The sequence below is a fragment of the Eupeodes corollae genome, chromosome 3 (genome assembly GCF_945859685.1).
Source record: "Eupeodes corollae chromosome 3, idEupCoro1.1, whole genome shotgun sequence".
NCBI classification, from domain to species: domain Eukaryota; kingdom Metazoa; phylum Arthropoda; class Insecta; order Diptera; family Syrphidae; genus Eupeodes; species Eupeodes corollae.
In genome coordinates, this window is record NC_079149.1 from 76,416,190 (window position 1) to 76,434,572 (window position 18,383).

At 35.7% G+C, this 18,383-nt stretch overlaps 2 protein-coding genes across 3 annotated transcripts in view; one reads left to right on the forward strand and one right to left on the reverse strand.

Moving 5' to 3' along the window:
* Nucleotides 1–18,383, forward strand: part of LOC129950009 (MOXD1 homolog 1) — a 71,038-nt gene that overhangs the window by 44,167 nt on the left and 8,488 nt on the right. Inside the window, exons 2-3 of the mRNA XM_056061767.1 lie at nucleotides 3,748–3,900; nucleotides 12,321–12,491. Of these exons, the coding sequence (XP_055917742.1) occupies nucleotides 3,748–3,900; nucleotides 12,321–12,491 (324 nt within the window). The remainder of the gene's footprint in view (nucleotides 1–3,747; nucleotides 3,901–12,320; nucleotides 12,492–18,383) is intronic.
* Nucleotides 8,489–9,509, reverse strand: LOC129950010 (DNA replication inhibitor plutonium). 2 transcript variants are annotated; one of them, XM_056061769.1, is made up of 4 exons: nucleotides 9,358–9,509; nucleotides 9,043–9,247; nucleotides 8,783–8,977; nucleotides 8,489–8,725 (listed from the first exon to the last, which is right to left on the reverse strand). In XM_056061769.1, the coding sequence occupies exons 2-4, from the start codon at nucleotides 9,194–9,196 to the stop codon at nucleotides 8,664–8,666; spliced, it is 411 nt and encodes a 136-aa protein (XP_055917744.1). In that variant the 5' UTR covers nucleotides 9,197–9,247; nucleotides 9,358–9,509; the 3' UTR covers nucleotides 8,489–8,663. The 2 variants fall into 2 exon arrangements, with proteins under 2 accessions (XP_055917744.1, XP_055917743.1); XM_056061768.1 differs by having other exon boundaries at nucleotides 8,490–8,725; nucleotides 9,043–9,234; nucleotides 9,289–9,448.

Genomic DNA, 18,383 nt, shown 5'->3' on the forward strand with positions numbered 1-18,383 from the left:
GGATAAGGTTTGATATTAGGTTGGTGATTAGGTTGGGGATTAGGTTTAGGACTAGGTTTAAGATTAGGTTTGGGATTAGGTTTGGGATTAGGTTTGGGATTAGGTTTGGGATTAGGTTTGGGAATAGGTTTGGAATTAGGTTTGGATTTGTTAGACTTAATTAGATTATTATTGCTACTTATACTGGAAAGCCGCATTTGTCCAATTTGTAAGTATCCTTTTTGGTGATGAAACATCCAGTATCCCAATAACAAGTGGGTTCATTTGTCAAGCTTCTTAAATGATACTGAACCAACCTCAATTGTTGAATATATATCCAATATATTACTAAAATCCCAAATCAATTTTTTAAATGCTTTAAATTAACTAAAAAAGATGCTGTTATGAGTGAGTTATCCTTTGTTAATTTCAAGCTTAGTGTACCACAAGACAAGTTGAATACAATCTTGATGCCTACTATATGGCCTGAATTTGTCCGTGTGAAGTTGTTTGTTCCAACTCCAAAAAACTTAAAACAACAAAATGTAATAAAAACAACATAATAAATAATAATAACAACATCGTACATAACATTAAAACAAAATCTTGTCAACCTGCACCCCTCCGAATATTCATCGATTCACGAAAAATCTTAATTGCTTATATTCTACGAGTATCACAATGTTGGTGGATTACGAACCAAAGTGAGTGATATTCTCATGTTCACAACAATTTGACATTTTCGCTTTAACTGAAACCTGTCTCTCTGAGAGCCATTTCAATTCAGAAATGTTTGAAAATCAGTTGTTTAATGTCTATAGAAATGATCGCTGCTACCATACAACTGGACTGACTCGTGGAGGTGGTGTATTGATTGCAATTCGATCATCTGTGTTAAGCATGCAAATAGAGTTGCCGTCTTCTTCAAATTCTTCAATCAACATTGATCAATTAATTATTCGTCTAGATGTTGATAATTTTCATGTTGTTTTTCTTATTGTTTTTCTTATATTACTGATAATGAATTAGGTGTGTTTATCGACAGTCCCACTCCCCCCCATTGCCTAACACTGATAATCATTAAGTACTTTGTATGAGCTTTGAATTTTTTGATTATATACAGCAAGCATCGGATATTGGCCATATAGTTAACTATGATAAATGTAATTTTGATAATGTTTCTAGTTTCTTGATAAAATGATATACTCAATGAACTATTGAAATTAAAAGATGAAAAGCAATCGAGATTTGATGGTATTGCACCAATAATTATAAAAAATGTGCTTTATCTTTGACAAACTCTCTCGAAATTATCTTTAATCGCTCTCTCCATGAAGGTTTCTTCTTAAAACAATGGAAAAGTTCTTACGTCTACCCTATATTTAAATCTGGATTAAAAAATGAAGTCATTAATTATCGTCCTATCTGTAAGTTATCTGTTATCCCAAAAGTATTTGAAAAAATTGTTTACAATAAGCTTATTTTTTCATTGAAAGAACTAATCTCGCCTCTGCAACATAGTTTCGTTGGTGGAAGATCTACCTCCACTAATCTCGCGATTTTTAGTAATCATGTATTGAGTGTTCTTGAACAGGGATATCAATGTGATGTCATAAACACTAATTTCTCAAAAGCGCTTGACAGGGTCGCTCTAACTTATTAAATTGGTTTGATTCATATCTTACTGCGGTAGAGTTCAATACGTTCGTATTAACAACGTCACCTTGAACGCAATTGTTGTAACTTCCGGTGTTCCCCAAGGAAGTTATTTAGGACCCCTTCTGTTTCTCTTATTTATAAATGATATTCCAAATGTTTTGATTAATAGTTTTTGTTTAATGTACGCTGTTCTTACGTGTTAAATCTATAGCGGATTGTATAAAACTTCAAAACGATCTTAATAATTTATTTTGCTTGGTGTACCAATAACGATCTACATTTAAACGTTTCTAAATATCATAGTATGATGTCTTACCCTGGTATGTCTCCAATATTGTTTTCCTACGAAATAAACAGATTTGCTCTGTCCAAGTTTTCAGAAAAAAAAGATTTTGGTCTGATCTTTGATTTAAAACTCACGTTTTGCAACCATATCAACTACATCATTTCTAAGGCCAGTTCAATGCTCGGTTTTATTTCAAGGAATGCTAAAACCTTCTCAGATCCTTTTACTTTAAGATCTATATGGTCAGGAAGTCACTCCTATAAAGTGTTCACTAAGTAGTTCAACCTTACAGGAACTGTAGACAACACCGTTGATTCCTTCTCGGGAATTCGTCCGCTGCCGTCTGGATAAGTAGAGGTACCTGAGAGTAGGAGTTTAAAGACAGAGGTGGGTTTTTAGAAAAACCTATAGACGCTTCTGCCCCTTGAATGCACTTGTCTACCATTTGAATATTTTTACTTGCAACACATAGTCAGCCCTATTATGAATTCCATCGTAACCGCAAATTTTTACGAATCCCGACAAACTGGATCATGAAATCCGTTCGAAGTGGAAAATCTCATACAATTTTGCATTACGAACGGATTTCATGATAAAGTTTTTCGGGATTCGTAAAAATTTCCGAATACGATGGAATTCATGATAGTGCTGAGTAATTACATTTAGGCAAGTTTTTCATTTGTAAAAAAAATCGAATTCGAGATTTTAACCAAACATAATATTACTAGGTTGAGAATTCGAAAAAAGTGGGCCCGATTCTATTAGTCTATCTGTCTGTCCTCACCCCTAGCCCGAAAATTTAATTGACTTCAAACTTGGAAATTAAGGTTTTAAGCCCATTCGCGTTATCCATTTTTTTTAACTATAAATAAAAGTAGTTCTTTTGTTAATTTTTTTTCTCAAGAACTTATCAACCGATTTCTATTATTTTTCAGCACAAGCTCTTATACTGTCTCAATAATATTTGATTATCAAAAATATCATTGTTTTAAAAAATGTGCCGTTATTTTTTACAAATTTGAAATGTTAAATGTATATTAATACGCTCTAAAATACTGGAATCTAAAAAGCTTCTTTAACTAAAACTGGATAATTTCATATATAAACAAATTAATAAAAAAACAAACTATCGATTTTTAAATAATTTTATTTTAAATTATCGCTGCAAGGGCGAGTACAGACAGGCAGACGGGCGGAATCGACTTATCTATCATCGTAATGTCATGTTTGAATAAAACCTCGAGCTCGACTAAATTTCGCAAGCAAACAAAAAATTAGATAACTAATGTTGACTCTTTAAATTTATTTAAAAACTTGCTTGTATTGTTTATTTTGAAAAACTTTCAAGCTATAAATTGGGATTAAGACTACCCAAATTAAAATTGAATCCAATTTGTTTTCAATGATTTTAATAGGTTATTTATTTTGTTTAGTATATTTTTTAATTATTGTGTAAGTATATGTGTAGTATGCACTACATCAAATTCTTTAAAATGAAATAGAACTATGTATATATAAACATACATATGTATGTACATTGTAAATTATGTATAGGTTAACCACAAACTTCAACAGTATTTTTAAATACTTTAATCTCTGGCTACGGATCTGGTATCATAGCTGGTAGTTTTATGAAATGACTAACCACAATAAAATCAACCACTCGTGCGTCACGTCCATCGTCGTCAGTCAATTATTAATCAATTTGATTAAATTTTAAGAAGACCAATGAGCAACTCTGTTGTTTCTGTTTCTGTTTCATTTTTTTTTTTGTTTCTTAACTTCTCTTCAGTTTTTCATTATATTTATCTTTTCTTTTTAAGGATTGTCATGGACCACAGACAGGAAATGGTGCCCCAATTCAGGACGACACTCAAAATTACATTGTTGTAAACGGACTTCAGAATGCAACTCACACTCAAGTTGAGTTCTTTCGACAAATTGAAACATGTGATCCATATGATCTGCCGCTTGGGGTAAGTACCTTTTAATTTGTGCTCTATTAAATATTATTTTATTAAAAACTGATGGAAAATATAAAACGTTTCTCTATCAGAAAATTTAATGAAAATATCAATAAAAGTTTGTTATAACCCGGTAAATGAGTTTATTATGGTAGCTATAGAAATATCTATTTTTACTTTCGAGTTATTGATGCAATTATGTTAGAGAGTTTTTTCAACAAGACTTAAATTAAATTGAAATTGTAAAATTTGTTAATAAAGTACATATGTACGTATGTTTATACTTTTTGAGAGAAATAAAATTATTAAAAATGTGATAGACCTTAAAGCTTTGTAATAATTCTTCATAATTCCATATAAATGTCAACAAATTAATTTTCAATTAAAAAATTGAGAAAGTTTCAGGCACAAACTTTGTTTGTATTCGATTTTTGAAAACAAAAAAAGTTTTCCTGGACTGCTTCTATGCAGTTTTATAAACAAAATAAGCTTATGTAATACCTTACCTAGCATATGGCTTTTGGAGAGACTTCAAATAAAGTTTTATTTACAAGGACCTATACCTATATTAATAAGTCAAATGCCTTTTTTTGAATAAAAAATACAAAACATACAAAATTAAAACACTGTTCCTAAACAAATATGATGGTTGAAATATCAACCTTAATAATAAACGTATATGGTAATTTATGGGTTGTGGGTCTTTCCCTTTCTTGAGAATGGTAGAAGTAAAGCTTTTCCCAACGTTTATAGGAATAAAGCCCCTTTATTAATTTTATTATAGAAATCAAGCAAGTAGACAGAGAAGCGATATTCATGTTTTTGATCATATCGCAGTGAATCAAATCTGGTGCTGCAGACTTTTTTTTTATAATAAGCGCACACTCAAAGGGATAATACTACTCTTATTATTTAGACACAGTGTGAACACTAGGAAAGGGATAGAGGGGTTGAAAGGAGGTGTCGGTGCACATTGGTTTTGAATTCCTGAATATTACAATGGCTGGGAAAAAAAGAGTGTGGCAAGGCATTACACATTCGCATTGTACGGCTGAAGAACGAATCTCTGTACTTGACAGTACGACCGAAGTTGGGCTCGAGGGTATATTGATGAACATTCCTAGAACTGTGAGTATTACGGTTGAATTGTTTAAGGGGAGGAATGCAACTGGCTATTTCTGTAGAGCATAAACCATTAAAATAACAGTAAAAGATAGTGAGACAAGATTAAGACGAACCTATAATTATGATTATAATTATAATTATAATTATCGAAAAGAAAAATAATAAAATAAATAATAATTATAATTATAGAATAGAAAAAGGCAAGGTAACAAAAATATCTTCGATTCGATATAATGTGTATGCGCCTGAAAAACTGACTGAACATGAGCCTTCATAAAAGATTTTTAATAATTCTTCTGCAATGTTCGCAATTTACCGGAAAGTCTTCTTATCTTACGATTAACTTTAGAAGGTAAATGGACTTTTTTTGGCCTTATATATGAGTGTAAGGAAATATCTGTAATCGTTTAAACTTAATAATCTATTGCGCATTCTAAGTAATTTTTTTCAGTTTATACCTACTTCATTTTTTCATTGTTTGAAAGGGAAAATTGAAATAGACTTGAATTCTACTTCTCGAATATTTTCTCGGTTTAAAAACTTCTATTAGTCAATATTATCAACAAAAATTGCATTTGAGTTCAATGATAAACTTTTTGAAGAGAATTTCATTCAGCTTTCTTAACTAAAAATGTTCGCCGTTTAGTATTTTCACTGTTAAATAAGAGGTTTGATAGGGGAAATGGTCGCTGCACACTTTTTATGGTAGTTTAGAAAATTATTAAGTCAATTTTTTAATTTATGTTTGAAAGGCTAGAATGTGTGGGATAGGGAAAAACACAAAGATAGCTACAGCTTGAAGGTTTGTTCGCAATGATAGTTCTTCACCACTAAAAAAAGGAACTATATATACATATATATACAGGGTCCGGCAAAAAAAACCGCCCGTATTTTTAGACGTTTATATTTAAAGCTATTTATAGATAAAATGGTATTCCAGGTATAAATAGATAGAGGTCTACGTGAAGTTTTTTGTAAACATAATGGCATGGCCCTTATGTGACAGTTTGGTGTGCTGTTAGGTCCGTATTTTTTCGAAGAAAATGAGCAAAAAGTTACAGTTAATGCGGATCGCTACTGGCACACGATTGAGATCTTCCTCCAACCAAACTTAAATCGGTTTACTATTAACCACAAAGAAGTCTGGCTCCGATTTAAAAAATTCAATAAAATTGTTTTGTTAAATTGTTTATTTATTTGTCATTGCCTTTAAAAATATTGGAGATTTTTTTGACGGACCCTGTACTTTCAAAATAGACTAAATGGCCTAAGGTCAATCAAAAATTGTTATATTGGCGTTTCGTCCCGGTTTTCTCACGTGGTCTCATCAGTTAATGAGTAAGAAAATCTACTTAATGAGCAGTTTTTGTTTGTGTTCACTTTATCTTATATAAGTGAGCTTTCCGGGACGAAACGAAAATACACAATTTGTTGATGGAATTTGGGCGAATTAAACAGCCCAATAATAAGTGTATTTCGTCTACTTATATGTATAAAGAATTTGTATTTATAAACTCTCCTCATAAGAAAAAAAGAAGGAAAATTGTATGAGATACTAAAATGATTATAACTGTATCTAGAAGATAAAGATTCGTGTACTTTGTGATAAAATAGTACAATCTTTGTTTAAGAACTACGTTGCTTCCTACCTGGCCTTAAAAAAAGCTTACATTGTGTATTTGTTTGTACTTCCAGAGAGGTATGTATATGTTTAAAAAAAATTGATCTCGTAGAAAAATTATTATGTGAGATTTCAATTATTCACGACAGTAAAAAAAAACTTCAATTTATCAGTGTTTTGTGTTACAATTATTTTGTTTAATACACGGACTTAAACGATTTTTAAATCAATTATAAAACTTACTTACTTAAGGTGGCGCTACAGTCCTGTGTGAACTAGGGACTCACCCAACAAACTTCTCCTCTCAGCTCAGTCCCTAGCTAGATGTCTCAAGTTTCGCGTTGCAAGCTGATCAGCGGTCTTCCTCTACTGCGCTGACCTGTGGGTGTGGATTCGAAGACTTTCCGGGCCGGAGCATTGGTTACCATGCGCTCTACGTGACCCAGCCATCTTAGTCATTGGACTTTTACCCTTCTGGCTAAGTCTGATGCATACGGGACCGTAGATCACACGAAGAACTTTTCTCTCGAACCGACCCAAGGTGCTTTCATCCGCTTTTGTCACAGGACAGGGACGATAAGTCTGTCGATGGTGACGTTTTGAACAAGACGTCGGTGTTGTAGGTCCTTTCTCGACGGCAGCACGTACTTTGTTTTTCCCAATGAGGGCAAACGTTAAACCCATTTTTGACGCCTCTGCCTCAATACTTACAAAAGCTCCATTAACATAACCCTGTGTTCTTCCGATTATGTCAATGTCATCAGCATATGATAGTAATTGGACAGACTTTGGAAAGATGGTGCCTCTAGTGTTTACGTGTGCGCTCTGCACTATTCTTTCAAGCACGATGTTAAAAAAATTGCATGACAGCGCATCACCTTGTCTAAAACCTTTTTTGACATCGAAAGCTTCTGTTAAGTTGTTTCCAAGCTTTATGGAGCAACGTGAATTCTCCATGGTTATCCTGCACAAACGGACGAGTTTGGCAGGGATGACAAAAACTAGACATGGCTCTATACAGCTCGTCCCTGCAGATGCTGTCATATGCGGCCTTGAAATCGATGAAACGATGGTGGGTGTCGATTTGGTGTTATTGGGTTTTTTCCAGGATCTGCAGTAATGTGAATATTTGATCAACTGTGGATTTTCCTGGTCTAAAACCACACTGATAAGGACCTACCAGGTTGTTGACGATGGGCTTTAGACGTTCACATATTACGGCAATTACAAGAACAGAGATTTTAAATACGTTTTACGTACGACAAAATAAATTCAAGATTTTGGAAAAAAAAACTTCAATCGAAACCCAGTGCGATTATGTAGTTATTATTGTAATGATTAAATGCAGCCAATTATCCTGGGGTGGAATCGGCTAAGGTGATAAATGACTATCATATTTTTATAGTGAAATTTACTATCATCAAATTTTCCGTCTGTGTAAGATGATTCAACTGAATTCAATTCGGTTGATAAATTTCAGATTAGAATTTTTAGGATATTGTTTTCTTTTAAATAAAAAAGGTAACTGAACAAATTTCCCTATTTGCAAACACCTGGTAGCTCTATTCAAATACGATGTATTTGTTGGAAAATGATTATAACATTTTTGTTGTGACAGTTTTTAGCTATCAATTTGACTTGCATTAAATCGAATTCGACTATTTTGATTGTCAATAATTAACAATCAGCTTAATCAATTCCACCCTTGTTAATAGTGGTCTTCTTCTTCTGACCGCCTTCTCAAACTATCTTTAATTGCACATTGAAATTCAAGAATGCACAAGTCCCATTATATTAACGCTAACAGTGAAAAAGCTTCATACCTACTCGAAAATGCAGAAAAAAATTAAATTATACTTATCAACCATTTAATTAACAAACACAATGCATGTACATACATATATAACATTATCATACAAAAATACATTAAAAACATTTAATTTTATAAATTATTTCAACTTTTAAAAACTTCTAAAGCTCAAGCATTAAGTCAGCATTACAGGAGAAAAAAACCCAAAATATAAAATAATTATTTTATATTTTGGGGTTCGTATTCCATTTTCATTGTATACAAATCGCTTAGAGTAAGTCCTGCAAAAATTATTAATGCATTATTTAAGAAATTTGTATTTACAAAAAGTCACTTACCATGAGCACTACGGAAGCTCATCGGATGCATGTTTTGAAAGAAGCCGATCAATTGTTCGTGGCCCCTTAGAAGAGCTACGCAAATCGGAGGAATCATCGATGATAATGTAAAATCAGTATAACTTCGGTACTTTAATAATTCATTGACCACCTCCAAGGAGCCTGAATGTGCTGCCAAAGTCAATGCATTTTGTCCTGATGGGTAATACAGTATTAATTTTGTATTAAGCCATCAAAATAATTTACGTGTCTTCTCATACCAAAAAAGTTAATTGCATGCAAGTTCACATTAAATTTCAAAAGCACACGCACAGCATCAACATTTCCCAAGTAGCAGGCCTTAAGAAGGGCTGTATTTCCATAGGAATCGACGACTTCTAATTGTTGGGGAGTACACGCAGCACATGCTTTCATTAGTTTGTAATTGTCATTGGTTTTTGCATCATGGACGGCTAGAAAATTGAACTGAAGTAAACAAAAGAATTAATGCTTTAACGTGATTTTACCATAGCTATTTTTATTCATTTTAAAGATGTTTCAAGGAAATGGTTTCAATTAGTTTATTTTATAATCACCAAAGTTATGTAAAGTATTCACTTGTGGGTTACCAAAAACAATGAAAGATTTTATTCTAAGTCCGATCACGAGAGCCGCATGTAAGACTTCAACATAATATTATCTAAAATGCGCGACTGAGTCGCACACATCTGCTTGGGGTAAAACAATACAAAAAGCTCGAGCAAACAAAACGCACCGCTAGCCACATGACTGGCTTTGTTTTACCCTATTTCATTTTAATCTGTAAAGCGATTTAAAATCAAAGTAATTAGAAAGTCTTGGAAAGGTGTTATAATATTGGGGAGAAAACTAAATAAACTTGATTTACTTAGTCCAGGAATATTAGAAAATATGGTCTCACTTCGAAAATATTCCAACATAGTCTTTGGCTTTTATTTATAGTTACTCGTACATATATTTAACATTAATTTAAAACATGGAATGGTATAACAAATTGAGGAATTAAAAGGGGGTCAATATTTGTGCTACGACCCATTTTCTGCAAATCGATTGAATGAAAAAATGTATATGTATATTTTAAACTTTTCTTTTGCTCTCAAAGATATGTTCGACCAATTTATATAAAACTATGCCTGATTTTTTAGTAGTGCGATGGACTGTCATGCGAGAGGTCTAGGGTTCGATCCCTGTCTATACCAACTAAAGTTTTTTTTCACGGGTACTGCCTCTTGCGAAGAATTGACAAATTCTCCAAGAGTAATTCTTGTCATGAAAAGTGCTTTCTCAAATTTACCGTTTGGATTCGGCTTGGAACTGTACACGCACACAAGAATGGTTGAGAGTTGTCCGTCACTAAGCCCTAGTTCTCAAACGGACTGTTGCGCCACCCAATTTATTTATTTTATGTCTAATTTGCTGCTTTAATTTCAAACTAAGAGTACTTTTAAATTTGTCTTTGTCATAGTTTTTTTTTTTAAGTGAATGAATAATTTCCTGGTCTTTTATCAGTAATGCACAATATAATTTTTTTTAATTAACGCTGAGACAAAGAGTTAATAAAAACCTTTTATTATAAAACCTCTTCAGCATCAGTTCAAAACTGTGAGATTGTATTAAAAGATATGTGGTTTTTAGCTTTTAGCTTGTAGAGCTTCCTTCAAAATCAATAAAATTGTTGCTATTGAAGTAAAAAGAAACTTTAATTTACTTAAATTTGTTTGTAAAAAAGATGCTGAAATAATTATAATTTCTACTCTTGAAAATAGAAAATAATTATTATTTACCAGAAACTTTTATACACAAAATATTTGTCACATCCTCGTTAATTTTGGATTGATTGGTAATGGTATAAATATGTCTTTTGTTAAACCAATAACTTGCCCTTTAAAAAATAAGCGAAACACGTTTAAAGTTTAAATCCACAGTTACCGAGCAGTAGGAAAAATAATTTTTACCAAAAACTGACATTTGTTATGTACATACATACATGTGTTATGTATGTATTGATTTATTTGTTGATACTTTTATAAGTTTCAACAGCTACATATTAAATCCAACGTATGACGATAAAACATAACATTATGCATATTAGATCCATGAACTCTGTTTTTGATCAGAATGATGCCTGATACATTTTTAGCAGTATAGTTACGGTGACCATCCGTTCATTTATTATTTGAAGAAAATGTTCATTCTGAATTATTGTGTGTCGGAAAACATAAAAATGTTTATTATTTTGAGAAATTGCTCATTATTTGTTCATTATTTAATGACTTTTTTCTTTAAGGAAAACTTAAGCATGAAAACCATTAAATGTTTAATGAAAACATATCCTTACATCATATTTTGTAGTTTTTCTTCTTCGGAACACTTCCTACTCTCCCAATTACAAAAATCAGATCATTTTATATGTATGTACAATGTACATCCTCACATTCAGGGGACGTTAAACTAATACTCTTACACTTGCGCACAGGATGACTTTCACAATTGGAAATTAATTTTAGTATTGCATTTGACTGACTATGATAATGGTAAAAATAACTTTCAGTGAATGTGAATGAAACTCATCTTATTTGCATTTGGACTAGTTATGACATTTTCCAAAAGTAATTTTGAGAGTGTATTCCGATTGTTGGAATTATTGCATTGTTGAAAAATCCTTCACTCCAAAAATGAATGAAGAGCAGAGATTACAGTCTTTCCTTGAACAAAGTGGAGTAAAGTTTAATGTATGTATAATATGAAAAAGAGAAGCAATATTTCATTTAATGACACTGATGTTTTCGACGAGTTTTCATGTTTAAAAAGTTATATGTCTTCAGAAAAAATGTTCTTATTATTATTTTATTTTATGTCATTATTCTTCTGAAAAAGTACTTATTTTAACAATATTAATGTATTGTAATTCGAGGTCAAAGTTACAATATACAAAAGTTTAAGGTTTTGTTTATTTTTTTTTGTTAATAAGCTTTAGACTGGAAGAATCTGTGTTATTTGTATGTTTGTTTTGTTTATTATCGATGACAGTTCATTTTTTGGTTATTTTATAAATATACCTAATTTTTCTATATTTATTACTTCATTTATATTATATTATATTTATTTACTATAACTCCATTAAATTAAAAAAAATCTTAAAAACTGGTCAACATTTTTCATTTTTTGGGTACTGTTCATTATTTTGTCTCGAAAAATATGATATAGGTATAGTAGTATTAAGTTTTCTCAGAGAAAGAATAAATATTGAAAAGAAGTAGAGAATAATTGTTTGACTTAAACCAGCATGATAAACAATTAAAGGGAGTGCTTTTTGTCTGTGCCTATTCACAGTAATCAATATTTCATTAATTTAATCCCCTAAATTTTTGAATCTCTTAAAAGTAAATTTTTTTTTAAATAAAAAAAAACAAAAAAAATATTACTAAATATATGAAAAATGCATTAAGATTTTATATTGCTCAACTAATTAAATCTTCGAAATATAAATAATAATCAGGTGTTTAATTTTTCATTTTAGGCGGACACAATAAAAGTTTTATGGTCATTTGGTGATAAAGATCCAATTCATGGTAATCTAAAAGGGCATGGAACAAACAGAGGAATGAAACCGTTACATTTATTAGCACCGTTGTTTAAAAAACCAAGTAATCGAAATGAATTCAAAACATGGGATGTTACAGTTCAGAATGTAAGTTGAAATTTATTAAAAAAATCATATGTATAGAACTAAAAATAAATTTGCATTCACAAAAATCCGTTGCAATGAGATAGGTTATCTTACCAGTTATGTAAGGGTGATGTAATTTTTAAGAATATGCATACATCACTTGTTAGCCGGTTGTTTAAAATATGGATTCTGTTAACAAGAATGCTTTATACCAAATCACCTTATCATCAATAAAGATATTTTCAATCGGTTTACTCCTCGGAGTCATTTTTAAACCAGGAACTACCAAATGTTTCTAAGGTTTTTGATATAGGTTCTATGATTTTGGATGTCTCCGAAGTGGAAGAAGCGTTGCTTGAGATTGATGCAAGTAAAAAGGAGGATCCGAATGGGATTGCTCCTATTATTTTTCATAAATGTGCTCATTCACTGGCTAAACCACTTACGGACATTTTCAATGCATCTCTATACGAGAGTAAATTTCTCGATAGCTGGAAACTATAATTTCTTACCCCAGTCTTTAAATCTGGATTTAAGCAGGATATTACCAATTACCGGCCTATTAACAAGATTTCTGCAATGCCAAAACTATTTGAAAAAATTGTTTACAATAGGTTACCTTTTCAATTACGTAACTATATATCGAAGTACCCGTGCAATGATGGTTAGTGCGATGGACTGTCAGTCGTTATTTGACTTCCAAAGTGTGAAGAAGTGCTATTTTTATCTTAGTTTCAAGTAAAACAAGTCCAAGTGTGTTAGTAAATCTAAAGTTGGGAAGTTGCCACGACTTTTTTAAACACATCGGTAGCTCAGTGGAGGTGGCGTCTGCAGACGAATCCAAAGGTCGTGGGTTCGAATCCCGGGCGGAGTCGACGAAAAATATTATAGCTTTTTTTCATAATCGAGAAATTGTTGATTTCATCGATTGGGAAGTGAAGCAAATGGTTAAGGAGAAGAAAGCGGGGGTATCGAAAGATACCTCTGCCAACACGTCAGGCGATGTTACGGTGGTGCCAGTAACAGTACCACAAACAACACCAACAACATCTGGTCAAACATCAGACCACTGGATAGAAGCAGCAGCAACTATCAAAAAAAGAAAAATGAAGAAGCATAGCCCAAACAAAGTGGAGAGGGCCAAGCGGCGGGACATGCGGAAACAAATGGAGGGTGGTATAGGAGGAGTTACCACCGAGAGCGAGTTTTCAGACTACGCAGAGTCTGAAAAAACTGAATACGTGTCCGAAGGGGGAGAGGGGCTCTTCAGGCCTCCGAATATGGATTTAATCCTATCGGAGCCAGAGCCAGTCCCGCCGACAACTAAGGCTTTGGAGGTAGTGGCGGACCTCCAAGATGAAACCGAACTGGTGCAGGCCCTGCAAACCAAACAGGCAGCCATCAGCCAGTTCGAGGAAAGTCTCAACAAGCTCAAGGAGGAAATAGAGCCCCTCCTCACTGCACTTAAAAACAAACAAGAGGCGCGCCGAAAGCAAGAGGCAGCCCAAAAACAACAGCAGCAAAAACAACAGCAACATCAACCACAGCAGCAAAAACAACCACAACCCAAGCCCGCTCCCAAAATCACAGGAGCGGAGCAAAATAAAAAGAAACCAGCTGCAGTGACGGGCCCAATTGCTGATGGCCCATCGACCTCGGCCAAGGCCAAACAGCAGCAACAACAACAGCTACAATCAAGGCAGCAGGAGCAGCAGAAACAGCAGCAGCAGCAGCAGAAGCAGAAGCAGAAGCAGAAGCAGAAGCAGAAGCAGAAGCAGCAACAACAACAGCAACAACCACAGCCCAAAAAAGAGAAGGTGCCACCAATCAGGACCTACCGGGTTGACCTGCAGGACCTAAAACAGGTATGTAAGTCGGCCACTAAGGGCAAATTTGTAATAAAGATTTTAAATGACAACGAAAAGCGTTATTCGGTACAGTGCTTCTCACTGGCCGAATACAATTTACTTAAAGGCGTGCTCAAACAGGCCACCGCTGAGTTCTTCAGCTATACGCCTAAGAGCGAAAAATTCCAGACGGTCCTTCTGAAGGGCATAAGTTCCTGCACGGAACCAGAGGAGCTCTTAGCTGAGCTCCGTCAAAAAGCCACGGACGATCTCGATTTTATCGGGGTCAAGCCGTTCACTACGGTGAAGTCCAGGCGGGAGGGTTATAGGCTGCCAATGTTCTTGGTAACATTATCGCCCCAAAGCAGTTTTGATAGTGTGAAGAAAATCACATCTCTCGACTATCAAACTGCACGATGGGATACATTAAAAAGGCACGACGGCATTTTACAATGTACTAACTGCCAGAGGTTTGGCCATGCCAATGCCAACTGCAATATGCAGTTGCGTTGTGTGAGGTGCGGAGAAACCCACAAAGAAGGAGAGTGCAAGCTGGGGAATGAGCGGGTTGAGGATTTGACCCTGCTCAAGTGTGTCCTTTGTGGAAACCAAGGGCACCCGGCTAACTATAGGGGTTGCCCTAAGGTCCAACAAATGAAGCAAAAACAGGCCAGTCAAAAAGCCGAAAAAAGTCGAACAGTTCGACAGGCTCCAACACAAAAATTCGTGGATCCCAAATTCTCTTACGCCCAAATGGTGTCAGGGAGTGGAAACACGAGACAGGCTCCACCAACGGTTGCCCCAAAGGCCCCTGTGCCTAAGGCACTAGAGGTGCAGCCTGACATTGTAGCCTTGTTGTTGAGCATTCAAGGTCAACTAACAGGACTGCAAAGTCAGATAAAGGAGCAAGGCAAAAGGGTAGATCATCTCTACTCTTTGTTGCCTGGCCTGGCGCAACTAAGACCATAATGGGCGCGCTGCCGAAGACGCGCCTAAAAGTCCTAGCTGTGAATGTAAATTCACTGATTAGGATTGAACGAAGAGCCAATATGTTCCAATTGTTGAAAGACAGTCCCGATGTGTTTATGGCTAGCGAAACTAAGCTAAACCACAACCACAAATTGACTCATAAAAATTACAATATCGTAAGAAGAGACCGGCCCGACTCCACTCAAGGGGGCGGTGTCGCTCTCTTTATACGAAAAGGCATTAATTATAAAGTCATATACAACAATGAATTGCGAAAGCTCAAGACGCTAGAAGTTTGCGTCGTATGCATCTCTCTCTCTCAAGGGAAGCGGATGTATATGATTGCGGCTTATGCGGCTGGAGCTCCGCAGGTTACTTACTTTGCTTCAGAACTCGAGATTCTTTTTAGGGAACTTAAACTGAGCTTGGAAGAAAACTATTTTATCTTGGCCGGTGATTTGAACGCAAAACATGAAGATTGGGGAAATCAACATAGTAATCCCAGAGGTAATCATCTTTTTAATTTGATGAATCTTTACAGCGTTGAATATGGCGTCGACCTGCTGGCTACTGAAAGGCCATCGTATCCAAGAAGCGGCTCCTTTCTGGACCTTTTGCTGTACGACACCAGACTGACAGTTACAGACAAAGTGGGTAATCACCCGCGAAACTGCTTACAGACAGTCGAGTACGACAGTGATCACTGCGGACTGGCTGCTGTAATGCAGATTCCGAACGAACGCGTGGAGTTGGAGGAATACGTTCCAACGCATTCTTACAATTACAGTAAGATGCGGTGGCCTCGTTTCACCAATGCCCTAGCGAGAGAACTTCGTTCGAGTGACATAGCCCCACCAAACAACAGAAACCTGACAAATACAGAAATCGACCAACACTTACAACAGATGGACGAAACAATAAAACGAACGATGGAACGGACAATCCCAAAGTACAAAGAACGGGACCAAATGGACGCTTACAGAAACGCGACAATTGACGCACTACGTAGGCACAAGAGTGGCTTACTGACAAGACTCAAAAACTTGTACAGACGACTTACAGACCCACACGACTTGGAGGTTAGGACACTGAAGTCGTCAATAAAAAATGTCAATCTGTTGATTAAGGAGAACTACAGGCTATCAATTAACAAGTACTGGGACTGCAAGATCCGGGCAGTTAATTCGAGCGACCCTAGTATGTTCCCTAAAATCAACAAGATATTCAGAAAAAAGAACGACAATGACCTTCCGAGTCTGAAACTCCAAAGAACCGAAGAAAACAGAGACGTACTCATGACAGCGCAAATAGATCCAGAGGAAGCCATCCTTGACGATGACTTTTATATAATTGAAGATCCGAAGGAAAAAGTGGAGGCGGTGGGAGCTGCTTTTCAGCAAGTGTACAAGGTGAATGTTAGCATTCGCCCCAACCACGACCTGGAAAACAGAGCCCTACTTAATCACTTTTACCTCCGTAATGATATCACACATTGGCGATCTGAGAACCGCGGTTTCATGCGGTTCAATGACGATTCCTTGGCAAATGCCATAATCGCCGACCAAATGGGACCAAGTCCCTTGTTAGTGACGAAGGTTGAGCTTCAGCTCATCTTCAACTCAATAAAAAATAAAAAGTCAGCAGGTGTCGATGGTATATCCAACGTTGTACTAAGACATTTACCGACGGAAGCAATTGACATTTACACCACACTCTTCAACAATGCACTGAATAATGCATATTATCCAGTGCATTGGAAGACCGCTGTGGTTCATCCTCTCCCGAAAAAGGGAAAGGACAACTCCAACCCGTCAAATCTTCGGTCGATAAGTCTTCTTCCGAGCATCAGCAAAGTTTTCGAAAAGATCATTAATAGGGCTCTGACTAAGTGGGCTGCGGACAACAAAATAATTCCGGATAAACAGTTCGGGTTCAAGGCGGGTCATGACACAATTCATGCTGCGTCTAAACTCGTTTCTGATATCCAATGGAATAAATCAAAACAACAATGCACAGGTGCTGTCCTGGTTGATTTGGAAAAGGCCTTTGACACCGTATGGTTAGAGGGTCTTTACCTAAAATTGAGCAGGTTTGGCATTAGCAAGCCATTGTTGTATATACTTTATGATATGCTTAACGGTAGAAAGTTTGTTGTCAAAAGTGGCAATGTAACTTCTACCACAACGTTCTCAATTAAAAATGGTCTTCAACAGGGAGCGGTGAATTCGCCGATTCTCTTCAACATTTACACCAGCGATCTGATAGGTAGTCTTACAAAGGCAATTGCGTACGCCGACGATCTAATTGCGTACAGAACGGCCCGAACGGTTGAGGTTATTAGAATTCTCTTGCAGCGTGATTTCGACAAGATTCAGCGATATTGCGACGACTGGAAACTGAAAATAAATGTCCAGAAGTCAGAGACAATTCTGTTCCGGACTCCGTTGGCTAGGGCCACGAGGGATACGTGTAAGAATTGGCGCAAGATGGTCATCGTTGATCTTCACGGGCAGCCATTGGCGAGCAAAAGTGTACTGAAGTACCTCGGTATCTGGTTAGATCAGTATTTATATTTCGACAGACATATAAATGCTGCTCTGACCAGGGCCAGAGGAGCCTTCGCTCTGACGAAACGGCTGTTTTTTAGCAGTCGGCTTGACCCCAGAGTGAAGGTAATTTGCTACATGGCCCTCATACGGCCAATGATCGTTTATGGTTGTCCTGTGTGGTTCAACGTTGCCCCTTCTCAGATGGAGAAGTTTCGGGTGTTCGAGCGGCAGTGTTTACGACGCTGTACCGGCTTATATCGAACAGCCGAATCTTCTTATGTGCATTATTATTCCAACGAGGTCCTGTACAACGGGGCTCGAATCAACAGAATTGACAATGTCGTGATAAAACTCGTTCGAGGTCACATTGCAAGAGCTATGTCTTCGACCAACAATTTAATTTTCGGGGCGTTCTATCCGAACGACGAGTATTTTGAGAGTGCACGCTTGAGCGGCTTCATTCCCCCAGAGGCATTCCTCTTTTTAGATAGATGCGGTCTGATACAGGATAGATTGGCAGTTCCGTTAATCTACCACGTCAGACGAAG

Coding starts and splice junctions, on each gene's coding strand:
- LOC129950010 (XM_056061768.1), bottom strand. Junction 8,978..9,042: donor GCATGCAATTAACTTTTTTG/GTATGAGAAGAC, acceptor ATTACCCATCAG/GACAAAATGCATTGACTTTG. Junction 8,726..8,782: donor GAGCTTCCGTAGTGCTCATG/GTAAGTGACTTT, acceptor TAATTTTTGCAG/GACTTACTCTAAGCGATTTG.